General features: G+C 38.1%; 2 protein-coding genes and 1 pseudogene across 4 annotated transcripts in view; all 3 read left to right on the top strand.

The window, feature by feature from the left end:
* Window positions 1-17,403, top strand: part of LOC113665971 (ATP-dependent chromatin remodeler CHD8) — a 29,207-nt gene extending 11,804 nt beyond the window's left edge. For both annotated transcript variants that reach the window (XM_027181714.2, XM_027181713.2), the window contains exons 11-43: window positions 419-494; window positions 738-850; window positions 1,028-1,082; window positions 1,345-1,408; window positions 1,626-1,738; window positions 2,288-2,449; window positions 2,814-2,894; window positions 2,994-3,725; window positions 4,174-4,262; window positions 4,357-4,447; window positions 4,579-4,686; window positions 4,997-5,178; window positions 5,271-5,654; window positions 6,118-6,207; window positions 6,630-6,730; window positions 6,926-7,043; window positions 7,391-7,490; window positions 7,994-8,054; window positions 8,172-8,311; window positions 8,481-8,554; window positions 8,875-8,973; window positions 9,252-9,367; window positions 9,848-9,930; window positions 10,087-10,202; window positions 10,609-10,718; window positions 10,944-11,467; window positions 11,795-12,031; window positions 12,197-12,254; window positions 12,690-12,740; window positions 13,079-13,509; window positions 13,705-13,797; window positions 13,925-14,029; window positions 15,024-17,403. In XM_027181714.2, the coding sequence (XP_027037515.2) occupies window positions 419-494; window positions 738-850; window positions 1,028-1,082; window positions 1,345-1,408; window positions 1,626-1,738; window positions 2,288-2,449; window positions 2,814-2,894; window positions 2,994-3,725; window positions 4,174-4,262; window positions 4,357-4,447; window positions 4,579-4,686; window positions 4,997-5,178; window positions 5,271-5,654; window positions 6,118-6,207; window positions 6,630-6,730; window positions 6,926-7,043; window positions 7,391-7,490; window positions 7,994-8,054; window positions 8,172-8,311; window positions 8,481-8,554; window positions 8,875-8,973; window positions 9,252-9,367; window positions 9,848-9,930; window positions 10,087-10,202; window positions 10,609-10,718; window positions 10,944-11,467; window positions 11,795-12,031; window positions 12,197-12,254; window positions 12,690-12,740; window positions 13,079-13,509; window positions 13,705-13,797; window positions 13,925-14,029; window positions 15,024-15,677 (5,611 nt within the window). In that variant the 3' untranslated portion in view covers window positions 15,678-17,403. The remainder of the gene's footprint in view (window positions 1-418; window positions 495-737; window positions 851-1,027; window positions 1,083-1,344; window positions 1,409-1,625; window positions 1,739-2,287; window positions 2,450-2,813; window positions 2,895-2,993; window positions 3,726-4,173; window positions 4,263-4,356; window positions 4,448-4,578; window positions 4,687-4,996; window positions 5,179-5,270; window positions 5,655-6,117; window positions 6,208-6,629; window positions 6,731-6,925; window positions 7,044-7,390; window positions 7,491-7,993; window positions 8,055-8,171; window positions 8,312-8,480; window positions 8,555-8,874; window positions 8,974-9,251; window positions 9,368-9,847; window positions 9,931-10,086; window positions 10,203-10,608; window positions 10,719-10,943; window positions 11,468-11,794; window positions 12,032-12,196; window positions 12,255-12,689; window positions 12,741-13,078; window positions 13,510-13,704; window positions 13,798-13,924; window positions 14,030-15,023) is intronic.
* A 1,142-nt stretch (window positions 17,404-18,545) lies between these two features.
* LOC113665967 (uncharacterized) lies at window positions 18,546-19,839 on the top strand (annotated as a pseudogene). The gene is made up of 2 exons (XR_016184826.1): window positions 18,546-18,718; window positions 18,945-19,839. The product of XR_016184826.1 is annotated as an uncharacterized LOC113665967 (transcript).
* A 1,199-nt stretch (window positions 19,840-21,038) lies between these two features.
* On the top strand, window positions 21,039-27,165 carry LOC113665927 (ras-related protein Rab-2). Its single transcript, XM_027181661.2, has 9 exons — window positions 21,039-21,152; window positions 21,331-21,402; window positions 21,554-21,621; window positions 22,863-22,945; window positions 23,711-23,803; window positions 24,157-24,193; window positions 24,341-24,415; window positions 25,135-25,203; window positions 25,846-27,165. Exons 1-9 carry the CDS (start codon window positions 21,107-21,109, stop codon window positions 25,939-25,941), a joined length of 639 nt encoding a protein of 212 aa, XP_027037462.1. The 5' UTR covers window positions 21,039-21,106; the 3' UTR covers window positions 25,942-27,165.
* Window positions 27,166-27,652: the final 487 nt, after the last annotated feature.

Here is a 27,652-nt window from a genome sequence, read left to right as displayed (position 1 = left end):
AGAAATTTCATTGCAAAAGAACAGTGTCAAGTAACAGTTTAAAAATAAAACAACTCAAGCAATGGAAAATAGTGCGAGAATTCTGTGTAGTGGGGAGAGAATTTGGTTATCTATTTTACCTTTGAGAAAATCTTGTAATGTGCAGCTTTCTCACTAGAGTTGATTGCTTTCCTTTCCTGTTTTACATCAAAGCAGACTGAAGTAGTTCTTTGTGCATGGTACTTCTATTATGATTTTTTACAGGCAGTGGAAATATATTTAGAGTAATTATGTGGAAAAACAAAAGAGTTGCAGGTCAAATGGCATTTGGAATTGATTAATTACTGTATTGTAGACTTAATGGAATGGATTCTAATGTTTACTTGCAAAATTCAATGTTTGTTGACATTTTTATTTTATTTTTAAACTTTTAATTCAGGCAAAATTCCATTCTAGCTGATGAGATGGGACTTGGAAAAACTATTCAGTCCATTTCATTTCTGGTTGAGATGCAGGTAAGTTGGAATGATGTTTGCCTTAAAGAATTTTTGGCTCAGGACACCTTTGCAACAAGTATGATACAAGAGCAAGGAAGGGTGTCTTTAAATCTATGTGATCTATTTGCAGTTTTGGTTGGTTGTTAAAACCAAGCCACTAGACTAGTAGTAGTTTTAAAAAGGACCAGTTATAGTCTACAGTTGGAGTAAGTTGTTCATAAGAAGACCCATAAATTGTTGTTTTTGTTTCTGTTTTTGCAGCGGTATGGTGTCAGGGGTCCATTCCTTGTAATTGCACCTCTCTCTACAATCTCCAACTGGCAAAGAGAATTTGAGACTTGGAGTGACATTAATGCTGTTGTCTACCATGGAAGGTAAGTCCTCAACATATCTAAGTATTAAAAAACATAATTATTTTTCAACATAAGGTTAGAATATTGAAATCAAGAAACTCAAGGAAAACTGGCTAGATTAGATGTTTCTGCTGCATGCATCACTATACTCTATTAAGACTGCACCTTTGATTTACATGTGGCCTTTTTGTATTCTAGTGCGTCAAGCCGTCATTTGATTCAAGAATATGAATTTTACTTCAGAGATGAACATGTAAGTGACCTTTGCATACATCACAAAATAGTTGAGTGAGGTCTTTTTTTACAGAATTAAGATAGACAAATACCCATGTCTATAACATTTTATTTAGTGATTAGAATGCAATTGATTTCTTACCCCTCACTCATTAGCATGTTATCATGAAACTGTATGATCTGAAGATGTTTGTGAAAGGTGTCATTTGATTTTGACAGGTGTCTTGTTCAATTGTGAAATTTTGCAGCACTGACATTTATACTGTTTGATAATTTTTCAGGGCCAACCCATTCCAGGATTGTACAAATTTGAAGCAATGGTAACAACATATGAAATAATCATAGGTATGAAGATTTTAAATTTTTTTGCTACAACCCCTTTTTAATCATCCCACTCAAAATAGTTTCCTTTCCTTAGGATAAGAAATTTGTAAGGTTTGCCATTCCATTCAATCAAGCTGAGAATTGTTTTATGTGGAGTTTGGGATATAGAACTATTTTCTGTGTGAGAAATAGATATTAATGGTAACAATGCTGTACTCTATTTCAATCTTTCCATAAGCTGACAACATGCAACTGAGTGCAGTGCCATGGAGATGTGTGGTTATTGACGAGGCTCATCGTTTGAAGAACCGTAACTGCAAACTGCTGGAAGGACTTAACAACCTCAGCATGGTATTAAAAAACTACTTTTTTTGTTCCTTCTTGTTTAAGGAAGTTACCATTTGCATACACTGTAAGCTTGTTCCCATATTTAAAACAGTCAAAATGATACAGTATAAAACAGGGAAAGTCTGGGAAACTTTTCCAGAGGCTAGTTGAATTGTCTTGTCACTTGCAGAAATAACTGCTTTTGTTGAATCTTAATAAAGGCTTGAGAGCAGTATAGGTTGTTGACTTGAATGGTGGTGGCTTATCCAAATAACTGAGAAAAGTTTGGTGAGTTCAGTGGGATGGAGGAGAAGTCAGTCCTGTGTGGTCTTATTGATTGGTTTTGATGACTATACACTTCATATTGAGTAATGAAGAGAACCTATTTACCTAAGCCACTGCCATTAATGAACTGAATGTATATATTTAAACAAAAATTAATGCAGTTATTTAGAGAACCTATTTACCCAAGCCATTGCCATTAATGAACTGAATGTATATATTTAAACAAAAATTAATGCAGTTATTTAGACACTGTCCTGTTTGTTTGTTTATTTGCCTTTTTGTTGATAGGAACACCGAATACTACTGACGGGAACCCCTTTGCAGAACAATGTAGATGAGTTGTTTAGTCTTTTGAACTTCCTGGAACCAGCACAGTTTCCTTCCCAGGTTGCCTTCCTTATGGAGTTTGGCGACCTTAAAACTGAGGCTCAGGTTGAGAAACTCAAACAGGTTCGTCAACAACTTTTAATTTGCCAAAGGAAAAATTTTCTTTCGATACTGTTCTATTATTTGCTCTGAATAATGGCTTCATGTGGTGGAGGCTTCTATTTAAGTCAAACTGAGTATTTATAGCACTTTACATTTGTCCATGTTGTGGTCTTTTCCTGGTCTCTCTTTGGCCTTTGTTTATTTATTATGAGTAGTACTGGTTGTTTTTTTGTTTTTTGTTTTTTTTGTTTCTTTTTTGTGTGGAAACTAAAGTTTGAGCCAAGAAGTAAGATTAAATAAGAGCATCCTTATGCATACTCTCAGGAATGGGTGACTCAATATGTTTTCTGATCACTTTTTATTTTTTTTTTTACATTTTCACCAGCTTCTAAAGCCAATGATGTTGAGAAGACTTAAAGAAGATGTTGAGAAAAACATTGCACCCAAAGAAGAAACCATCATTGAGGTGAGATGTTTATTTCTTCCTTTTGTGCTATTTATTATTACATTAATCAAGAAAAGCCAGTTTTGAAAATCTTTGTCTTTGATTGATTTATACCTATAGGTTGAACTTACCACCATACAAAAGAAACTGTACAGGGCAATTCTTGAGCGCAACTTTGCCTTTTTAAGCAAGGGAGCAACATCCAGTGCAAATGTACCAAACTTAATGAACACCATGATGGAACTCCGCAAATGCTGTAATCACCCTTTCCTGATCACTGGAGCTGAGGAGAAAGTGCTTGCTGAGCATAACTTGTCATTGGTTGAGAAGACAGTCAAGCATGTAAACATCATGATTGACGCTTCTGGAAAGCTGGTGCTTATTCATAAACTTCTACCAAAACTGAAATCCAGTGGGCATAAAGTCTTAGTTTTTTCGCAGATGGTTCGTTGTCTTGACATTTTGGAAGACTATCTTGTTCACATGAGGTATCCATATGAGAGGATAGATGGGCGTGTGCGAGGAAACCTGCGTCAGGCAGCTATCGACAGGTTCAGTAAGCCTGACTCTGATCGTTTTGTGTTCTTGTTGTGTACCCGAGCTGGAGGTTTGGGAATCAATCTGACAGCAGCAGATACTGTTATCATTTTTGATTCTGACTGGAATCCCCAGAACGACATTCAAGCTCAGGCAAGATGTCATCGTATTGGGCAGAGCAAGTCTGTCAAGGTTTACAGGCTCATTACAAGGAACTCTTATGAGCGTGAAATGTTCGACAGGGCAAGCATGAAATTGGGTCTGGATAAAGCTGTTTTACAGTCCATGAATACCAAGGAGAATGCAAGCAATAATGTAAGAGCCAAAGTGTTAGAGTATTCAGTAGTAGTTAAGCACTGTAAAAGGTGTGCTAAGGGACTCTATACATGAAAGAACTCTAATGTGTTTGTTATGCTTTGAGGTCAGACTACAATAAATACTTTTGGTACCTCTGGCCTTATTTGTGATGTTGGTTTGAGTGCTGCTGCAGTCACGCATTTTACAACATTTGGCTACAGAATGTGCCTATATTTTAGTGGTGCAGAGATGATGGTCTAACTTTAATCCCAGTGATTCAAGTTAAATTTTCCATTGTTTCAAGACTGAATAACTGGGAGGCATTTTATTGAAACAAAGGAAACAAAATAGGTTTTTGCTTTGAATGAAAGATGTTGTCTGGGAATTTAGCATTACAAATTCTACCCTATGTTTATTTCAAAATTAAATTCAAACTATAGCTAAGCAGGTTCTTTGTGTTCTGCAGCAATCATTGTCTAAAAGAGAAATTGAAGACTTGCTGAGAAAAGGTGCCTATGGTGCAATCATGGAAGAAGAAAATGATGACAGCTCCAAGTAAGTGTGTTCCGCAAAAGTGTCAATTACATAGAGAGGTTTCCTAGCAATGCACTTACATGTTCCTTCCTTTAATTTTTCAATTTTATTTTAGATTCTGTGAAGAAGATATAGATCAAATTCTTGAACGTCGCACACAAGTTATCCAAATTGAGTCTCAGGGGAAGGGATCAACTTTTGCCAAGGTAAAGAAGAGGCTTTTCTCTTCAAAATTTTATAAGCTGTCTTTTTTTTTTGTAGTTGCTATTATTATCCCAGCCCTGTTTTCTTGTGCACAGTCACTAAAATTATCATTATCTTGTGGATCATTTTGTAGGCAAGCTTTGTGTCATCCAAGGGTGAAGAGGACATTGACATTGATGATCCTGACTTTTGGCAAAAGTGGGCTAAGAAGGCAGAATTAGACGTTGATCTCATGAACAAGGCAAGTCATGAAGGCCATAGCCAGCCTATATTTAACAAAGGGGAATGTTAACTTTTTAATGGGCAAAAAGGCCCAATGAAGTGTGTTAATCAATGTTTTATTTGTGATTTTACATTATGTTGCTTTACTTAATTTTAGAGGCCAGTTTGCAAAATTTTCCCACCAGAAGTGTAGTAGGCTATATGCTTTGAGGCATATAGTTTTACATATATATCCTTAAAAATTTGACTCTTTGGATTAAAAGTACAAAAACAGTTAATATAGCTACCATTTATGTACTGACTATAGCTTACATTATTTTTACTTCTAGGACAATCGTATTATTGATGCACCTCGGCAAAGGAAGCAGACTAAGCGATATGGCAATGAAGATGGGGATTTTGAACTGTCAGACTTGGACCTAGAAGAAGATGATGAAGCACCTTTGCCAAGGAGATCATCCTGGACTAGGGTAGAATGTTTCAGAGTGGAAAAGAACTTGCTTATTTATGGGTATGCATTGGAAATTACTCTATGTTAGGTTCTGTCCCCAAAGAATGCTTGATTGATTGATTTGTTATCGTTCTTATTCATGGTTTTTCTAGCTGGGGTCAGTGGAAAGATATTATTTCTTCAGGAAGATTCAAAACAAAGGTCTCTGAAAGAGATGTCGAAGCCATTTCACGCACAATATTAGTCTACTGCCTCCACCACTACAAAGGAGATGAGAAAGTGAAGTGCTTTATCAGAGACCTTGTCAAAGCTTCTGTTACACGGGAAAGACTTCCTAGTGAGGAGCGAGATGCCACATACACACCCTTACCATTGACTGGCAAGACAAAGACAAGGAATAAGAAAGGAAAGAGTTCCAACAAGAACAAAAGTGCCATTGCCCTTCTTGAAGTTGGCAGTGAGTGGCGCACATGCGACCCAGAGAGCATCATATTGGATGAGGGTTATAAGAAACATTTGCAACACCACTGTAATAAGTAAGAGAGCTTTTCAATCAAATGTTCAGGAATAGACTAACCACTTTACTCCCAGGAATGTTCAAGAAGCAATTTACCTTTTCCATATCAGTGTATTGAGAAGCAGGGAGTTGATGAGAAATTTGAAAAATCTCAAGGAAACAGTTTGTAATTTAACACAAAATTCTTGGCTTTAACATTAGGAGTAGTATATGGTAGACAATAGAGAGAATTTATTTTGTGATCTTAGAGTGACAGTGATATGGAGATTTTGGTTGAAATAGCTGTAGTTTTCTTATTTTTTGGTTCTTATGGTCACTAAAGGGGCAAAGTATTTGGTCTAAGTCTTAATCTTGGAGTGGAGGCACTTCTATTTACTGTTTGTTTGTGTGCCATCTGTGCCTACTTTAAAACTTAGCCAACTGTAGTTTACAAAGAATTTTGCTAGTTCAGTTTCAAACATTCTGTCTTATTTGTCGTTAAGGATTCTGCTGCGTGTCAAGCTGCTTTACTTCCTAAGACATGAAGTGATTGGAAAACTTGGACCAAAGATAAAGGAGGGGTGCAATGCAAGGTAATGCAACTTGAATATCAGTCTTGAATTTTTGAGAATAGGATTTTGTAATTCTTGAAAGGATTAATTTTCACTTTATTATTATTACTGCTTTTATTATAGTGCAATGATATTGTCAGGACCTTGTTTGCTGAAGATTTTTTCATATGTGTTCAGTATAAACTGGTAACATCCCGAGATATATCGTGTTACATGGCAAAAGAAGACAGAGGAGGCTTTCACTGAGGCCTTTTGAAAAAAGGAAATAGAATTTCACAATAAAATCTTTCTTAAAGAATACCTCTAACATTCTTTTGTTATTTTGTATGGGAGGACTTACAAGCCTAGAAGACCCATTATTAGATGGAATCGATTAGAGTAGAATAGCAGTAGCATATTGGATCCTTAGTGCAGTTGATTACTACTATTATAATTTTTTTCAGTGAGTTAGACATAACCATTTACCCCCCTGAAGGAGATCCCCCAGCCAATTGGTGGGATGAAGAGTGTGATAAGTCACTTCTAGTGGGAGTCTACAAGTATGGTGAGTGTGCCGATGAGGAGCTTCCTTTTTAAACACAAACAGTGGAAGTGAACATTGTTCAGTGTTTAGTCATGTAATGTTCAGTTGTTTTAATACCTCTCCAAATGGAAGTAAGTGGCTATAATTGTGGTTTAGAGTTGAAGGTAATCATTTGAAAACCTTCCTCTTTCTCACTGTGTTCTGTTTTCCTCCAAGGGTATGAGCATTACAAGACAATGAGAGCAGATCCTAGCTTGTGTTTTCTCTCAAGAGTTGGCCTTCCAAATAATATGAATGAATCTATGACTGGTGAACCTACTGATCCAGATGATAGGTGAGTTCATTCTGATTTAAAACCTGTGGCAGAATTATAGCTGTATACAGATATTAAGTGGAAAGTACATGTATATCATTCCTCCCCATTTCTGGAAAAATGTATTCTGGCAAATAATTTCTCCTCACACTCTAAATATGAAGTATTTATTTGTATACCTAAACTGAAGCATCCTTGAAATGATGCAGAAACATGTTAGACTACTGAGACACAGGAAGAAAATTGATCAACTGATCAAGGATGTTAGTTGCAAGCTGGTTTTAGCCACCAGTTTAGCATTTACAAAGGATTTTACGGTTCAGTAGAAATTTTCACTTCTAACGGTATTAATGTCTCTCATTGTGAAGAGATGAGGATGATGGTGATGCCAACGATGACCCAGACTATCAGCAACCATCCAGTCTGTCGCAGAAAGATGATGACAATGATGATGACGAAGATGACAAGGTACAGTGGATTTTCAGAGTTTGACTTCTTCATTTTCGATACTACAGACCTCTGGTTAGCATGGGTCATAGGAATTACAAGTTTCCAAAGTCTGAAATAGCTCTTGAACACTCCAGGAACTTACTTCAACCTTATCAGTCCTGAATACTGATTTACTGTAATGTTAATCAGATTATGTGGGATTGTAGCATCAAAACGATTGCTTATGCAGTAACCCTTTTACTCCCAAAAGTGATTAACATTTAGCTTCTCCTTACAGTATCGATACATTATACAGTAAACGGGTAATGTGTATACTTCTCAGGTAAAAGTTTCGATCTGATATAACATCAAATACTCTTAACAAGGACATGTGGAACAGCTGGAGGGCAAAATTAACAATCACATCTTGGGAGTTGAAGGGTTATTGAAATACAACGTTATCTCTGTTACCCTGAGTTTCTAAGGTTAAAGTTAAAGGTTCAGTGTCATAGTTATTTAACAACTTTTCTATTATATTGTAGGACACTGTGTCCGCTGTATCTTCACCTGGCACTCCGCGTAAAGCAGACAAGACTTATGATGGTAGTGTAGACTTCTTGTTTATTTTCCCACACTATTTTTGAGAAGTACTTCCTGTTCTGATCATCACATCAAGCACACAAACACATTATAAATTTTACCTTTCTGCTTTTTCTTCAGCGGCTGCAGGTGAAGTTAGGGGCAGTACACGTCTACGGTGGCCGACATCATCTGATTTGAACACAAGGTTGAGGAGAATCATTGCAGGTTATCAGAGAGTAGTGAAAAAGCAGGAGCTGAAGAAAGCAGCAGCCGAAAAGGTGTGTGAGTACTCTTTTAAAGAAGTAAACGTACCACGGTCTTAGATATCTGGTGGGAAAATGTCGGTGTGTTTAAGGTCTCACTCTTTAGTTTGATCGTTTTAAATAGTGGAAAGTGATGGATTGTCTATTTGTCTGACTTGATGGTGGATTGTTTATTGCTTTATAGGAACGGGAAAGAAAGGAGAGGTTTGAAGAGGCTGTCAGGCAAAAAGAATTGAAGAAAGCTGAAATGGCTCAAAAGTATGTCTGTACACAAGTATTATTTTACCTGGATTTAACTTAGTAAACATGGTAGAGTTGGGGCTTGAATTGCTGTTGCTGGAGTAGATGACATCCTTTACTCGCCCATTTGGTGCACTTTTCTACGCACAATTATTTGAGTCTTTCCCATTTTGTCACATTCCTTCATACAAATTTTTTTGAAACTGGCATTGCATTGACCCCCACTTTGGCATCTTTGTGCAAAGATCTGAGAAAAGGTTGATCATGGCACCTAATGCTGCAAGCTTATCCTTATTTTGAGCTCTTAGAATTTACCCACTTCTTTTTTCTTCTCGAAGGTGGTCAAAGCGAGAAGAGGTGGACTTTTATCGCACAGTGTCCACGTTTGGTGTGGAGTTTAATAAGAAGGATGGAACTTATGACTGGTCACGATTCAGGTAGTTTTACGTTAAGCCTACATGATCAGCTTCCGTAGTAGTGTTTACCTATTAGGTTGGGCTTCTGCACTACAGTCGATGATTATAATCTTTGCTGTTCACATCCTGAACTACGTGATGACAAGACCTTACCTACAATGAGACTGTGGTTCCCGTATAGTAAAAGCGTCCTCACCAACTCATTTACTTGTTACCTGTCAGAGTTCAGCCTTCCACGCTCCACTAAGTTTGACATATATAGTCTGAGTTAATAGTGTACTTGCTGCTTTTTCTTGCAGACGTTTAGCTCGTTTGGACAAGAAGAATGACGAGAGGTTGACACAATACTACCTTGACTTCATGGCCATGTGTAGAAGAGTTTGTGGCCAAGCTACAGAGGAAGATGCTGGAAAAGGTGAGTAAAATACTCACTGAAATAAGCTACTGCTTGATACACAGCTGTACGTTGACAAAGCTCATAAGAGAGATCGTTTTTTCCTCTGCTTTGTTTCAAGCGTGAGAACTTATTCACAAGAGTTGTACACTGTAGGTCTTATTGTTTAATGTTTTTAAATCGAAGAATGACCGCATTGTAGACTTCACGCACAGCTCTTATATATGTGTACCTCATATGGTCTCGGAGCTGTCTAATCACACCCAAAATTGGTAAAAGTGCGTCTTCTCGTATCCTATCTGATATTCCTAAGAAACAAATTGTAATGGTTTTAGTTATGCTTGTTGAAATGTTGTGTTCACCGTAGCAGTGCTGGAGTGATACTTAAACGTTAGGGGTTCAAACACAGTGGAACACTTTTAATATTTATTGGGACTGCAACCGGGGTGAAAGTGTATAGTCAAGGCATGTTCTTAACGTAGATCACTGCTTACGTTAAAGGTACAGGTGTGGAAGCTATTTCAGAAGAACGAGCCAGTAGAAGTCTTTACAGAATACAGCTGCTCTCAAAGATCCGAGAGGAGGTAAGATATTTTCTTGTGGTAGTATTCACTTGAAGCGTGAAAACAGCAAACAGTACATACTTACATACAACCATGTTTTAGCCCGTTGAAATTGTCAGTTAGTGTAGAGTGGGTATAGAAAGTCAGTATTGAATCTCTGGTGAATTTCTTGTACAGGTTCTGCCTCACGAGAAGCTAGACGAACGCCTTCAGCTGGCTCAGCCTTCTTCCAGTTTCCCTGACTGGTGGCAGTGCGGCAAACACGACAAAGACTTGTTACTTGGGGTGGCAAAGTATGTAAAGAAATAGGGTAGTTTAGTGTTATATACCACCGACGCAGCACCACAGCCTCTTTAGAAACTTACCTCCTTTATTCATATGTAAAGAGATAATTATTTTGCTAGGCCCATTTAATTCAATCAACTCATTTTTCGTTTTTGTTTATTTCGTTTTGCTGTCTGAGGAGGTATACCACACCATCCCCAATGCGTTTTGTTAGTATTTTTTTCTGTTAGGTTAAGTTCCTTGTTTTGACCTAAATCATAACCTTTGTGCAATTTTCATATAAAGTCAAACCTCATAGGTTGTCTGATGAGTAAGGACGGAAGTGTTCATTTTCGATAGGTAGTTCTTCTGTTGATGTGAAGGTCATTTGTCGTTGTCTTTCTGAACTGAGATTTGACTTCGTCATGTTTGTAGACATGGGATCAGTAGAACAGATTTTAATCTGCTGAGTGATGCTGAACTGTCATTTATGGAAGTTATTTCCAAGTTACCTTCAAATCCCGGAGGCCTACTCGTGAACAAAGGTACAGGTTTGCAAACTAAGTAATATGATCCTTTCCGTCGCTGAATATGTGAAGGTACATCCTTTTTTCCCCTCTTTACCTGTTTTCTTTCTTCCAATTTTCCTCTTTTTTTCCCCTTATACCAGTGATAGTCATTTTTCCAGTGTTTATTGGCTGCTTGTTACCCACATTTGATAACTACTAGTTGCATAAAGAAATTTTATTCACGTCGTTCTCTCTTTCTAGTTCCTGGAGATGAGAAAACACCATCCCCAGCAGGAGGCATGAAGACAGAATCTTCACTTCCATTTGATCGCTTCTCACCTCTCGAAAATGATCTAGGGGATGGACAAGGTGACCAGCCAATGAAAAGCTTGTCTCAGCAGCTACCTGATTATGGAACACCATCCGAAGAAGTGCTGTCATCACCCAGCGAGAAGATGCCTAAACCTCCTCCCCCCGAATCAACAGCACTAAGCTCGCCTTCAGTGAAACCTGACCCAGACGCTTCAGTGACTATATCCTACGGGTCAGTATCCTCTGACCAAGATTCAGCAGCTCTTGCTCAGGGGCAGAGAATTGTCAAAGACGCTGCACCATCATTAGTTGTGGAACCTAAAATTGAGGACATGGAGGAGTCCAGCAGGCAGAACACCCCTACTCCTACTCAACTAAATCCAGGGGCAGGCCAAGATGAGGAGTCACAACTGAGCTTCAACCAAGACAACCAGTCCAGCGACACTTCCCTTTTCTCTGTTAGGTGGCCCAAGGTCAGTGGAGCTGGTAATTAGTTAGGGAACTAGAACACCAGCATTTCTTTAACGAACGGCGACCGAAGAATTCAATTTCTTCTTGGGTGCTCTGACATTGGATAATCTAGTTGAACGCCCTTTTTTTGCGTGTTTTAATCCAACAATGACATGCTTGAGAGTGGTCGCAAGTGCAGAGAAGAAAACTCTTAATTTCGAGCTGCCGTCCCCGCCACAGAAGTGTCTGGCGTTTCTATAAGTTCATGCATTTTACCCGCTCTCGATGTGCTTGGCCAATTTAATTATACTCCAATTTGTACTGAGTTCACTATGCTTTTCTTGCAACAGGACAAAGTCGTTATCCAGCGTCTGGATCAGCTCTGTGAGTGTGTGTTGAAAGGCGAATGGCCTATTGTAAGTAAAGTGGCAGACGCCTTACTTCAGAATCAGTTGGCAGCAAATTCACCTATGTCTGCAGGGTACCCGGGTATAGCAGATGTTGATATGGCTTCATTGCCACCTGGGTTTGCTGTTGGTGAGGATGGAGTGCCAGAAGACCCCTCCAAAGCATTTAAACTTAAGAGGGTTAGTTCAAACTAGCATTTAGAGTTAATTAGTAAAGACCGTATGTTTTATCTAGTATCAGTGAATCATAATACCTTTTTACACTTTGTCAACTCGACCGTCTATATTTTGCTGAGGAAAGCACGAAAACCAATAACACCTTCTCTACCTGTGTTGTTCTGTCAGCTTGATGGCTTAAAGCTTACCTTCAAGAAGAACAGGAGAAAAAGGAAAAGAGATGCAGGTTTGTTTAAAAAATTGCAGCTTTTGTTGTTGTTGTTGTTGTTTCTGTTTTTGGTGTTTTCTTGATCCCGTCCGAGAAGGTAAAAATGGTTGGCTGTACGTGTCTGGTCGCCATAGCATGTTTATAACATTAGCATAGGTGTTGAATTCTACGAAGTGACCTATGTTTGAAAGAGTGACTTGAATTTTTCATTTAGTCTTGACTTGGCACAACATTGTGATAGTTAATCAAGGTGTAATGTTGGCTAATCCTCCAGTTTCAAGCTGACATTTAATAGATAATTTACCAACTTAGTAAGATGGAGAGGATTCGGTAAAGTTTGTTAAAAGTTGGAAAAAAATTTGAAAGGGTTAATTTTGGCATAACTCGAGAGTAGTTTGCTTTGCAATATTTACCTTAAGGGTCCTCGTACTTACGGTTGTTCTTGCGTTGCAGAGATGAGTGAAGGCCTCGGAGAGGATGGAGGACCAGGTCTTCCGGAGCCAGGTACGAATTTATTAACCTCTTCGCTTTGAAAACGCGATTAAAAATTTAGGAAAACGAGAAGTGGGTGCGTCGACAGTAAACTTGACTAAAATCTGTTTCCCTTAAAAAGCACTCTGAAAGAAAAAAGCGCGGGAGTGCAAAACTGGACTTCAAGCTTTTAATATAACACAGTAAATTATGCCTCCTTAGCCTAAATCGATCCTTTTTAAAAAGGAAAAAAATCAATGTACAACTACACCTTAGTCCCCGAAATGACACTGGTTAACCGTGTGCGTTCCTCTTTCAGTAAAAAGAATAAGTCTCCTACTTGAATCTTATATTCTGTCTGGAATGTTAAGGTTATAGAAAAATGCCCGCTCAAGTTCACGATGGGGAATGGAACGAAGGCATGATGAACTTGGAGGCCCAAGGCCACGACTTCAGGTGGGATGCCGCTCCCATTGGTGTGAAACCTCCCAGGAAAAAGAGGGCTTCCAAGAAAGAAAAAGGAGAGAAGCCCGAAAAGCCACCTGGGAAAAAACGAGGGAGGAAACCTAAAACCGATAAGCTCGGATCTGCGGGCAGATTGGCCGACACTGGTGGTGTAGCAATCCCACCTGAAGGCGCTGCCCTAGAGTGGACTGGGTTCTCTCTCTCGGGTAGAGTGGAAGGAGACATCAACCGAGTGTCTGTGATAGAGGAAACCAATGCTGGCCACGGGAGAACTGCTCTTCCAAAATCACCCCATGAAAGTGGACCCAAACCTGCCTTCTCGACTTTTGCCGAAGAGGTATGTTTTTGATAAACTTGAATGAGTAAATTTCATAGCTACCTTTTTGGGTGAAGTTAACTCAGTGACGTCGTGGTTAGAAAACTGATGTCTGCACTTTTTCAGGATTATTTAAAAGGAAGTTTAGTCGATCAGAGATGAGACTCGTGCAGGATGCAGAAATTTTGAAATAGAACGGTTTTTTTTTATTTATAGTACAAGAACTCGTCGGGTTTAGAAAGTGACCCTCTTGGCACAAGCGGACAGGACGATACCGTCATCGTTATTGACAGAGAAACAGGACGAAAGGTTTGTGTATTTCAGTGTTTGGTCAGACCATTGCTTTCTTGTTGGGTGACAGAGGAATCTTCGATTCAATTTTAGTATTTTTTTTGTTTGTTTGTCTGTTTGTTTCATGCTTTCTTGTACGTTTTAGTTGGTAGGAAATGTAGCGCCAAAGCTGTCGAACCTTGTGGAGTGGTTGCAGCTCAATGCCAGTTACGACGTTGCTGAAGAGTCTGCAGCATTTGTGCGTAGCAAGGTAAGCTTATCTCGGGAAAGAAATAATAGTGATAAAACGTTGAAAACTAGTCCAATGAGCAAATTGTTCCAGGAAGCTCGCTCCATCCTCTCGGCCAATCTGATCCAAGATAAGAGACAGTCACCCCCTGGTCATTGGCATGTTCTCCCGCTCTAAGTCTGTTGGGTGTATTTGGTGAATAAACCCTTTCGGAGCGGCTGGTATGTCGGCTGATAATATCCGCGGCTTAGATATTGTCCGATAATTTATTATTTGGCCGAGAAGCGAAGCTACCTGAGCAAATTTACAATTTTGAGGACAATCTCTTAGCCAAGGACATTATCAGCTGACAAACCAGCTAGTCAGAAGGGGGTTTATTTATTTTATAGCCCTCACATTCATTTTCATATCGCGCGTTGACTGCCAATATAATATCCAGAGCAGCATTTAACTCTACGAAAGGAGTTTGTTTTTCTTACATGTAAAAGTAAAACGTGAAACTCTTGAGCTGGCTTTGTTTGTTTTCGACGGAAATAATCCTACGACTAATATCGACGTTAATGGAAGGGTTATTGCGTGATAACTTTTTGGCGATTTTGCCTCACGTGATGTAAAGTAGCCAATAGAATCGCGAATGGTGGGTTATACTTACAAATCCCTGTACACTATGATATCAGTATGCATATCCTCTATACTTTTCTCTATACAATTAACTTTGGTTTTGGTTTAACGACACTCCATCGAAAAGCGCTCTGTCCATAGCTTAATGATTATGTGGGCGATCAACTTGGTATTTGATTCCAGTAGTGGATCATACAAATTAAGTTTTGGCTGCGAGTTAGAGTATGTCCTATTAACCAGCTAAGGAGTTGAGGTGGAAAAGAAGAAACTTAAATATGACAAAATGACGCTAGTGTTGAAATAAGCAAACAGCTGCTAGTGAATATATTTTTCTCTTCCATTTCTTCGTTTATATATTTAAAGACTGACAAGTGTTGCTTATGGTTCATTTCAGGGTATTCTACCTTCATCTCTGCTAAACAGATTGTCCTCCGATAAGAAGTCTAAGCCTACCACACCCAAAGCATCTGGAGCGCAATCGTCACATCACTTACCTGGATCCTACAATGACATGAACTACGGTGCTTCGGTGCCTAAATCTCAGTTTGATTCATCTTCGTCAACGTCTTTGACCTCAACAGCCAAATCGGACTCTCACAACGAACCTGCCCGGGCTGCATTTCCTTACGACTCTTCCCACTTTGGAAACTTTTCGCATGCCATGCCGTTTGGCCCATTCGGTCACATGCCGCCTTATTACGCTTCTTATGGGATGGGTATGGCGCCAAATTCTCAAGGAAGCACTGCGTTTGGTGGCGACAGTGCTGTGTCGAAACCGACGCAGTCTCCAGTTAGTCCGAGTCGTTCGTCAGCGCATGTCGCTTTTAATAACTCATCATACTCGTCACTTTACGCAGGACAACAGCTTGGAAGTGGAACACAGGGATACCCATCTAATGCTTTTTCGTATCAACTTTTGAACAATGGTAATCATCCTACGGCATCTTCGCTGTCGCCAAAGGGAGATTTATTAGCTGACAATGCAAGCCACGGTTCCTCCAGTATGGGGAGCGACGTCTCCTCGCAAAGCAGCCCAGAGCATGACTGATTTAAGTGCGTTATTTTATCTGGGGAGGTTTTTGCAGCTTTTAAACATATCGCAAGGCTATGCCAACGGTTAGAGTACTGTGAATTAAAGCCTAACCTTAATAGTAACTTCAGATGTTTCTTAAATTGCTTTAAATGGTTGTGATAATAAGTATAGGGAGGGCCTTTGTATCGTTTATCGTAGCATAAGAATTTGTAGCTATTAATGAGCGGTAAATAAGTTGTCATTATGAAAATTCAGCTGGACTTTTTCTGGTAACTTGGAGCGTTTTACACTTAAATAATGTACGTGAATTTGCTTTGTGGTGTGAAAATTAGGCTTAAATCTTATCTAATCGACAGGGAAAGTCAAGAACGGATCAGTGTTCGTTGCACAGCTGAAAGTTCGCAACTATTGCTTGGAGACCGTCACAGCCGAATTTAATGTAAAGAAAACACCTTGAAATAATACTTTATCTTCACTACATTCGTAATTCGCTTTTCTTTTCTTTTTTGTTTGATCTTTTGTGAGAAAGCGAGAGAGGTAGAGTTTGTTAATCATATAATTATTCTTATATACATATGCATGATTTATAGAAATATATAGTATACAATCTTGCTACGCCTTTAGGCATATTGTACATTTGAATTGACCTAAGCAAAACATCGGACGGTAATTTTTATAACAGCAGTCCTCTCTTCGTAAAAAACCGGATATCAGCTTTTTGGTCTCCTTATCTACAGTGAAAGAAGAAAAAAAAATTATGGAAACCACTCGGATACTGCAATTGGTGAAAGATTAATATATTGTGTGGCCGACCTGGTATTTATTTTGTGATCAGAATACGTGCGCAACTTCTGTGCGTCTTTTTGTACTTTTTATGGCCAACTTTACTCTTTTGTGGCTGACTAACTGTAAAATGGAATTCAATCAAATCAAGAAACTACCTCAGAGAACAGAAACTTATTTATTTTCACGAATCAACTTAGAACTGTCTATTAGATGCTCTAAATTCGTATCTAAGTCCGGAAATTGCCCAGTTGACTGCTTAGTGTTTTTGGTTTTCTTTTTGGTTTTCTTTTTGGTTTTCTTTTTGGTTTTCTTTTTTGCCACTAAATATACCAAGGCCTGCGATCTAAATGCAAGAGAAAGTTAATACTTTATATTCTTGGTTAGAGCCTTTTCAGGGCAGTGTTGAAACCAATGTGGTGTGAATTGGCTTCGCTGTTCGATGTACTGAACGCCTTCTTGAAAATCAAAATTATGTGTTTGAATGAGTTTATTGCCTAGGTTAGTTTTTTCTTTTTGCCTTGTGTAATCTTTTTTCCATTGAACGGAGAGTGTTCCAGCTATGGAAAGTTTTAAGGAATGATTTTTGTTAACTCACGCAGTAAGGTAAAGGAAATAGAGAGCTCTTTCTCTAGATGTTACAATCATTGTAGGACGTTAGCATAGTAACGGTCTTTGTGGAAAGGGCGTGCTTGTAAATGTTGTCTAGTTTTGAGTGGTTTTGAGGGTCGCCACCTCAGAACCTTGATGACCCTGGACTGATCAAGTTGTTTGGACCAGCAAAATGAAAGCTGTTCTAACCTTTGTCTGTGTGAATATTCTAGTGGCTTTTAAATGAATCTTGAACTGAGTTAATTTTGATATAAACTTGTCTGTATTTAATGGACTGTATTTATTAATTTGAATGAAATTTTTACAAATATTTTTAATAAATCTCTGCTGCTCTGGTGTCTCTTAACAGTCCTGACTCAAAGTGGCTTCTTTCATCTTCAATTGTTTACAAGCGTTGTGCTACTGTGAGTAAGCCGTATAATAGAACTGCAACCGTTCTCCGACGCTCTTTCACAATGTGAATTGTTTAAGATGCCCATAAGTCTACTCAGTGCGGTTTCAAGGTTTCTTTTCATAAAAGTAGGTTTAACCCTTTAACCCCTAAGAGTGACTTGCATCTGATTTCTCCTTGCAATATCACCCCTGAATCAAACATTAAGGTAATGAGTATGATGGAAATGATCAACAAGTACAGAAGCTCTTGATTGTTAAGCAAAATCTCCCTCGTCAGCACCTTAGGAAATGTATAGGATCAGTATGGAAAATATGCATGCTGATTTTAGGGTGTAGGGGTTGAATAAACTTTTTGACCCCTTGGAGTGACTAACATCTAATTTCCCTTTACAAGATTTCCCCCCCCCCCCCCCTCCCTCCCGAATCAAACATCTAAAAGGTCTCGAGAAGAAATGAAATGATAAACTTAAGAAGCTCTTGATTGTTAAACCAATTTTCCTTGTCATCACCTCAGGAAATGTAGAGAGAGCAATCCGGAGAATATGCATGTTGATGTTAGATTGTAAAGGGTTAATCTAGAAACGAGCGTTTCCCTCACTGTCAATCCGATTCAAAACTAGAACCTATGGCGCGACTTGGCCGACTGCGTTGGCCGTGCTTAAAAAAATTTGCATGACTTGCTTTAAGTTTTCATTGGCTCTTCCTGATATTTACTTCAAGAACAATCTCGCATGAACTTCATTTCGTCTGGAATTTACCAAGTAGTACATTGTTGGGAAAAACATAATTCCGAGTAGCAGTTGTGACTCTTTTCACTAACCGGGCTCCGTGGAAGGCCCAATCTAGATACGTCCCAGCCAGCGAAGTAGACTTACCGTTAAAAACCTTCGAGGCACGCGCTCTCCCGTATTTGACCAACTTCTCTTCTTATTCTCAGATGCAAATTGGTCATTTAAACTTATAAAGGTAAAAAGTATTTGTTAACGGAGAAATAACTTGCGTTAGCTTGCAAGCCGCCGTAGCTGTGTTGTCTGCGACGTCAAAACAACTGGTTTGCCGTTTCGTAAAATAACCTGAGTTGATTACAGTGTTTTTATAAAATAATTTTTATAATTTTCGAATATTTTGCGTATTACGGAGTCAATAACATTTTTAATACGTTTGCCTACTCTTCTGGGACCTGATTTTCGAGAAAAAAAAATTTTTTTTTTCTTCTCCACTAAACAGGTCATGGCTGCAGCCGACACGAGTGCCAAGGAGATTGCTCAGTAAGTTCTCTTATTCTCTTTACTTCACGTTTCTAACAATGAATGCGGTGAAACTCAACACGAATTACGCTTAGTAAATGATAATCTCTCGATTATTTATGTCTGTGAAAGTGTCTTGCATATTTGGTGAACAAAAAAGGGTTCTGGTTGAAGTGAAAAAAAAAGATAAACAACATGCAACACAAACAAAAAGAAAATAAGTGTTAACATTTTTTTTTATCTTTAGAACCAACACGGAGTGGACTGAACAACATGACAATATTCTTTGTCAGGAGATTCTCGTTCTTGAACCATTCAAGGCAAAGAAAGGAAGCATTGCAAGGGGCCAAATTTGGGATAAAATAGCGAACAATCTGAATAGCCTTCAACATCCCCAGTTCAGAGTGACGAAGCGATCTGTGAGAGAACGATATACGCTTTTGAGCGACAAATTTAGAGCAAAGATGCGAGATGAAGAAAAAGCAAGTGGAATAGATACAGATTTGAGTGACGTTGAAAAAGCACTTGAGGGGATAGTAGAAAAAGAAGCTGTGGTTGAAGAAACGGCGCAAAATGACAAAAGAAAAGTCGATAGTGGCAGCAGCGGAAATGAGATACAGAGCTCTAGAGAACCTTGGCGGGACACAAAAAAGACAAAGGAAAGATGAGGTAGAGAATGAAACAGCAGCAAGAGTAAAACGTCGAAAAAGTGGTAGTGACACGGTGGCATATTTGCGAGAAAAGAACGATCTCATGCAGAAATGGAAAATGGAAGAAATGCAGCTACAGAAGCAGCGACTAGAGGCTAAGAGCAAGAAGGAAGAGCAGTCCAAGAAGCAACATCAAGATTTAATGCAGGTCATGCTGCAGCGAACTAAACAGCAACACGAACAAATGTAAAATTTTCAGAAGATGTTCACGCTAATGCAGCAGCAGCAGTCTCAAAATATAATAAAACCTCTAGAAAAACAAAACTAAGTCATGGCCTGATTTTGCACTGTGCAAGATGAATGTAGTTTTCAGGAATTTCATGCATATGTTTTTTGATTTTGTTTTGTACACTTGCTTTTATTTTATTGTTAGGTTTTCCATGTTACATCAGCTTCGTGTTCGTGTTAATTAAAGACTTACTGTTACAGACACTGGGCGTTTTGTGTTCCTGGGTTCAGGAGTGTATCATTCCACTGAGTTATTCTGTGATTATGTTCCTGATAAATTGTATCCACCACCAGGCTGGAAATCATACTTAGCTCTGGAACTGGGCAGCCGAATCGTGGAATTAAATCAATGAGTCTACATGAGTACGCAAACCTTCGAAATGCGATACACAACCCTTCAATTCCATCGCATATTGTTCCTTGTTGACATGTAAAGTAGTTAGGAGGATGTAGGGCCTCAGAAAGGACGGGAAGGTCACTCTTACAAAAACGAAACTCGGATAAACATTCGCTGTCATCCATATCGCTAAAATCAAATTTCCCATAACTTTCATAAGGAAAATCTGGGTTTTTGGATGTGTTAACGTCATAAAGAAGAAGGAACTCGTCCATCATCAAAACCTTGCAGAAGAATGCTACGAATCTCTCTAAAGGCAGCCATGACTGAAGTATTTATGATAAAAATCGAAAATATGTAAACAATGCCACCCGCGCCTTCGACTTGGTCTCTTAAGGATTTTTCGCGCCTTGCGACGGCAACCTCTTCCCAGTCCCCCCTCGGTCATGACAGCCGTCGTAGACATCCGCCGCCCTCGGATCTTAAGGTCCCTATTAGAGTGGCTCAGGTGGGCTTCCGGCGTGGCTTATTCGAAAATTTAGACTAGTGTGGCCTTGGAGAGGAACACAGAATGGAATTTTCGTTTCCCTCAAATAAAGAAAATAATATATTGTCTGTAGCTCTTCTGGTGCGGGGCGATGTAGTGACAAGCTAAGCCTTTTCTGAGGTCAACCTGTTATTCCCAAAATAAAAGTGTTAACGTGACGCTGGATTAGGGTGGTGCTAAATTACATAATAGGCAACTAAACGGACTGAGACGGGTAACAGGCATTAAAGATTGTTAGAAGAGCGAATCCTTGGCCCTGATTTAATTTAATGATCAATAGCTTAGAGTCTGCTTGAACTTTGCGGGTTGATGATTCCTGTCACAGGATTATTTAGGCAATTTTTTCATAAGATGTCAATCACAGTCCATGCTGCATGAGATTGGGGAAACAAATTCGTTTTATGTGTTTGCAGTACTTTAAGCCTGGCAGTATCTGGAGGGTAAGGACTGGATCAACGGATGCTACGTGGCCATGCCAGGTGACGTCACACGCATGGGCATTGGTCTTTTCTAATAAATAAGTCAGAACGAATGACATCATAAACGGTGAACAAGAGAGAAAGCAAACTCGAGATTCAATCGTTAAAATGTCTTACGCATATCTTTTTAAGTACATTATTATAGGAGATACGGGTAAGCGAAATATCACAGAGTATTTTTCCTTCTTTGTGCAGTGATTTTCGCAAGAATACGGGCTAATATTAGAAGCCTAATTCAAAGATCAAAAATGGACGCTATTGATCAATGTTGTGGTTTTCAAAATCATTTGTTCATAGTGTTGGACTGATTTTGTCGATTTTCTCTGATTCAGGAGTTGGAAAATCATGTCTCTTACTGCAGTTCACAGACAAACGTTTTCAACCAGTCCACGACCTCACAATAGGTAAGGTTGCCTCTAAAATATGGCGCTACGTTCAAGCGCTACCCGGCGTTCATTCGGAGTTCATTGATCACGAGCTTGAATTTTTAAGGTCTAGTTTTCTCGTGTTTGTGACGGCTTATGATTGATTTCTGTTATTTCTCTTTTCTGTCAGGTGTTGAATTCGGTGCGAGAATGATTACTATCGATGGCAAACAAATAAAATTGCAAATCTGGGATACGGTAAGTTTAAATTAAATTTGAATCTGTTGGCCATTATTGTGCTTGACAGCACATAAACTCACAAAGAAAATTTCAAAGAACACTTGTCCTATCAGTACATTAAAAATGAAACAGCTTCTTTGGAATTTTCTTTGTATGATCATAAACGCCATGTTTCTCTGCGCTATGGCTGAACTGAATTTTCGGTTTGAATTGAAAGCCACATCAAACAAAATTGTATTCAAGAACGTCCAAAGAACTTTCGCGAATCAGCTAGGAGCATTCTTAATTTTTTTGTTTGGAAAGTTATATTTTCACATTTTTCTTTTAGACTCTTCGTGTCAATTAGGCTTTGAAAATCTCAAATTTCATGTAGTTTTTAAGTATTTCATTGGGAAAAATGCGAAAAGCTTTTTTTCGCTGGTTATTATTTTGGTTCATGAATAAAAAGGAAATAATTCCTCAAAGCTCAATATTCTAGTGATTTTGCTGTTGAAAAGGAAAGTCAAGAAAGAGCAAGAAATTAAGTGGCATTAGAAATATTTTTTCATAGAGTAAGACTTTTTATTTTAGTGTATATGGTTTTTTTTTTAGTCAGTGTAATCAAGAGGTGATATTCTGGGTTTCTTTGGCAAATTTATCTAAAGCGTTTGCATTTGGAGATTACTCACAGTGGATGTCATGTTTCCTTAATCCTAACTAATATTGTTAGAGTTGAAAATCAAATATCATCATGTTTTCAACCATATGATGTAGCCTTACAGTTTTGCATCCTTTTTCCTATCTCATTCAATTTAAATTATAGTTCATCTCACCTTGTAAGAATTGGAATAAAATTTTGTATAATTTGGTGTAACAACATGTAGCCATTTAGCTGATTGTGGAAAAGAGACAAAAAAGAAATTTTTGATTGTGGTCATTGCAGGCTTGTTTTGATGCGATTTTGAAAAAAAGAAAAAAAAAAAGTGAAGGTGACTTGGTGTTATCCTTCCAAGTGCATGCAGCACATGTAGAAGTGATGTCCTTTAATCTAATCTCAAGATATTTTGGGAAGATGCAAATGGTGAAACTCAAAATGTTAATTTTCGGAAGACAAATGTTAACAAAACTGTTTGTGAAGTCGGACTATGTTTTTTCTTATTTTTGTATTCTGGTATTGCATTCTCACATCTTTAAAATGCCAGTCTAGTTGCTTGCTAAGAAGCATAGACTGCATTTTTGTTATGTAGTTGTATGGCTAAAAATGTGTTGTTTTTACACAGGCTGGTCAAGAATCTTTCCGGTCCATCACACGTTCATACTACCGGGGAGCAGCAGGGGCCTTGTTAGTCTACGACATCACACGGTTAGTTACATGTACCTTCCAAGTCAGGAAGGTTAAAAAAATTCCATCTTAATCCACCTCTCACTCAAACTGGGACTTAAGAAGCAGTAGTTTTGGAAGAGGAAAATGACTTATTCTTTCTTGTAAATGCTCTTTTTCCTTTTTTTTTTTTTTGTAAATGCTCTTGAAGGAAGGAGAGGTTCAAATAACACTGTTGCTTTAAAAAAACACTTATTGCACATGCAATGCATGTGTATGCCTTTAGTGACTCTGCCATAACTTGCATAGGAAATGTGAGAACATTAAGTCAACAACATGTCATTACCAATCCCAGAATTTTTTTCTAAATTTTGCTCACAATTATTTATCTTAAATACTCTGCTGTTATATTTGAAACATTGAAGACTCGTTAGTTATAGAGAAGTGTATTATCATTAATGTTCAAGCATGTTGTGTTAGCTTGTCCAAGCATGTGATGATCTGTTGAGAAAAAAAACAATACTTCAACTAGAAATGCATTGTTTATTTTAAAGTCCTTGCTGTATTCGAATATTTTCAACCATTTGTTCTTATAAGATATAAATATTTTTATAGTGTGTGTTGTTGCCAGGAAATAAGTTGGAACACAGGGAGTTGCATTCATTGGATGTCTGTGACTTAAGTTTGTGTTTTGATTTTCACTTTCTGTCTACCTTTTGACAAGTGAGTTAAAGAAAAATGATGTGAAATCTTTTAAGTTTGAAAAAAGAAGTTCTGTTCCTGACTCTTCTTGGTCTCTCTCCACAGGAGGGATACGTTTAATCATCTGACAACATGGTTGGAAGATGCTCGGCAGCATTCAAGTTCAAACATGGTTATCATGTTGATTGGAAACAAAAGGTGAAGTCCTTAGAAGAACTTAAAGCCAAATTTAGGCGAAAAAAACCTGAATAAACATCAGGGCTAAAACTAAGTACCTCATAACTTTCCAATTTTTTTTTGTCAATAACTGTCACCTTCACTTGCTTCAGGACCTTTTGTTGGTGGTGGGTTTTGTTATGACTGTCAACCTGCTTGTTACAAATCAAATGCCATGGTTATCAAAGTTTTGTCCAAAAAGTGAAGTTTAATAATTGAGTTTAGACAAAGAGTTATTAGAGTGGTGGACAGTGTTATAGACTAATGGATAGATATTACCTCTTATGATTACTGTTATTAGTTTTAGCCTCTTACATGCCTCTTTTCTTCTGCAGTGATCTTGAAGCTCGCCGAGATGTCAGAAAAGAAGAGGTAAACTTGAAAAGGTTTAAATGTTTTGACATCATTGTCTTGTGTTATAAGAAATTTTTTTTTTACTTCTACACTCTTTAAATAATATATGATTGCAATGAGAAAGAACTTTAAAAGAAACTTAATCTTTAATCTCTCTTGTTTTAGGGTGAAGCATTTGCTCGCGAACATGGTCTAATTTTCATGGAGACCTCTGCAAAGACTGCAGCAAATGTAGAAGAGGTGAGATCATTGATAAATTATTAGTGACAGCTAAATCCTGTGATTGTGTTTTTTTTTTTCTTGCTCTCAGAATGTTTAAATGTACTTATGTGTCAGGATGTGTGGTGAGAGTCACATGTCAACTTTCTATTGTGGCTTATTTATGTACTTTATTTAGTGGAAGGTCACTGGGTCTTGGGAAAGGTTGACATTTCTTACTATGATTTCAGCAAACTGCTTGCAAGAAAAACTTGATATTTCTTCTATTATTATCAGTGATCTTTGCTATCCCCTCCCCCTCCCCCTCAACCTCCTAGCCATTGAGGATATTGAGTTTTATCCTGGAGAATTTTTGCAATTTATGAATTCTTCCTTTCTTTATACCAATGGATACAAAATCTTGGGTGAACAAATATTTTTGGCATAACTCTGCATCTGCACAGTAATGTCCAACACTGAATGAGGAATCGTTGTGCAATAATCTTCTTCAGGTTTTTGTCCAAAATTAAACTGTCTTTCAACAAATATTCCACTAAATTTCTCAGATAATACATTAGTCTGTAATGTTCCAACAGTATTATCCATGAGGAAAATGTTTTCAGAAAACTAGTCAAAGATGAGTGTTCCATGACCTTTTATAAAACTTTACACAGAAGAATTTGTCTGTGTTGTATAGATCAATGTGCTAAGTAGAGAGGTACAGGTATGAATAACTGTTAATCTGTCAATCTATGTTTTAGGCTTTCATTAACACAGCTAAGGAAATCTACCAAAAAATCCAAGAGGGTGTTTTTGATATCAACAATGAGGTGAATATTTCTTGGAATTCAGCTTTGGTTAGCACTTAAAACAAATAATTTCTTGACGTGTGCAGTGTAAGTAATATTTTAGGAGGTAAAGGGCGACCTGAAAAAACACTTGAGGAGTGGGTGGGTGGCTATGGGAAGGTAACCTGTGATGGACTGACTTTTCATCAATAAGGACCAGGACCAGCAGTACTGCATTACTTAGAACCTTTACTAATCATCTTCAGTTATTGACAGTAGGAGACAGTGCAAATGGAAATAGTTCTTCTGAAGAACATGAAACTCAAAAAGCTGAACTGAGCAGTAGGCTACAACATTCTTTATTTCAAAAATGTATTTTTATGTGAGAGAGCCATTGGCCTAGTGGTCAGTGCCCTGCACTTGGGACCAAAGGTTCAGGGTCAAGCCTTGAAAAGGTCATTGTGTTCTTGGACAGGACATAGAACCCTCACAATGCCGTTCTCCACCCATCCATCTAAATGGGTATTGGCAAACTGTTAGGGGGAAATCAGTGCCAAGCAGTTTTTTTTTTGTGTTTGATTATTATCCCATCTGGTAGGAGAAGTAATATACCTTTTAAGTTCTTTCTAATGATAGCAGAGAGTGCAATCTGTGGCCCTGACAAAGACCCTTTTTACCTTTTAGGCAAATGGAATCAAGATTGGCCCTCAGCATTCACCATCTAATCCCTCTGTGCCCTTGGGAGGTGGCCGTGCTCAAGACAGTGGTGGCTGCTGTTAAAGAAATGTTACACAAGGCTCTGAATGAACTGTTCAATTTATTTTCCATAGATCTTAAACAAAATTCTTCAAATTGAATTGCTTGGTTCAGTTTCAAGGAGATGAGTAAACTTGATTGATAGTTAGTACAACTGCAAGTGGAGGCCTGATACCAGTAATGTTGTGGAATGGTTAAGTGATGAATTTTATGTAAGGTGGGGTGGAGAGCTAGCTGGGTGTGGCTTTCTCAAGTCTACCCATTGGGCCTTCCCAAAACATAACTTCTTTTACCAGCTCCTTGTTTAATTTTTCTTGGTGTGTTCATCAACCTTTAGGGAAGGGCAAAATTTCTTGCAAATATATTGGCGGAAGAAACTTGAGTTGTTTTTAAGGTTTAAGCATGCCTTTCTTCTTGGGAATATTGAAATTCAGTTTAGGTTAAATCATTCTTTAGTTTTTCTTGTCTTTATTATCCACTTCAAAATTTCCTTTCAAATATCTTTTCAGAATGAAAATTATTGTTCAATCTCTCAATTGAGAAGCATACAGATATGTAATGTTAGTTGTACAATAAGTTCTTGCATTCTTTTTTTGTTTGAAATTCTAGCATGTATTGATTTTCAGTACTTTTGTTTTTTGTAATCAGATAAGTTTGTAAATTCTAGTGTCACAATCTTAGGCAGACTCCTGGAGGGAAGTTTAGAGAATTAATACTAAGATTGTTAACTTTTTTCCTGTTGCACTTAAAGAAAAATAAGTAACAAGAGGCTGGTAACAGAACATTACAGGAGGTTCTGCTAGAGAAGACAAGGGCTAGTTGTTTGATTATTAGGATGCAAGAGATTTTAACTAAACGCACTGTTGTTATTTTTGAATTTGTCCATTCTCATCAGTGTATATCATCTGCCTTGCTGTAGGTTATTTTCTACAATAATGTCTTTGTCAACTCAAGAATTGTTTCCTTCTTTACCTTTTGAATATCAACCCATTGTATTATACTGAGGAGTACTTGACAACAATGTTAATTAAAGAAACTTAGTTGTCATCAACTGACGTATCTTAAGGGTGGCAATCTATTTTATCTGAGAATTAAGTCAAGGTTCTTATATACAGTAGTGTCCAAGTTCAGTGTGAGGCAACTTTTTTTTGCCATTACATTTAAGTTTACATCTCCCTCTCTAACAATAAGATTGTCCTAGAACATATTAATGTTATGTTTTATCTGCAATAAAGAATATCTAACCAAGTTTGACTGAGTTAGTCACTGTGTTTAACTTGCTGGTACTTGCTAATGTATGGCATTGACAGTAAACAGTCATTGACATTTGAGTTCAAAGTTTTACACCACGGCTCCAAAAATCATCGATCTGTTGATCAGTTTTTTTTTTGAGTGGCAGCATGGCTAAGTTACAAGTGGAAACTATCTTCATTGTCTTAATTCCTGTAATACTAGCGCTTTCAATTTCTTAACTTAGTACGCTAGCCTACGTGTAGCCGTACCCTCCCTCCGAAGTTGAAACGGAAGCGAGTTACCTCGCCTGCGTTTAACTCGCTGGTACTTGCTAATGTATGGCATTGACGGTAAAATGGGTTCAAATGGGGAGATAGGGTACGGCTACACGTAGGCAAGGATAACGCCAGTAAGAAATGGACCTATCCAAACTTTTTCGTTTAATTTTCTCCCCATTTTGCTTCTCTACTCGTTCATCTATTTCCCTTTATGACTGCCTTGC

This window comes from Pocillopora damicornis, chromosome 3 (genome assembly GCF_964200805.1).
Source record: "Pocillopora damicornis chromosome 3, jaPocDami1.2, whole genome shotgun sequence".
Lineage (NCBI taxonomy): Eukaryota > Metazoa > Cnidaria > Anthozoa > Scleractinia > Pocilloporidae > Pocillopora > Pocillopora damicornis.
This window is presented reverse-complemented; position numbering and strand designations above follow the sequence as displayed.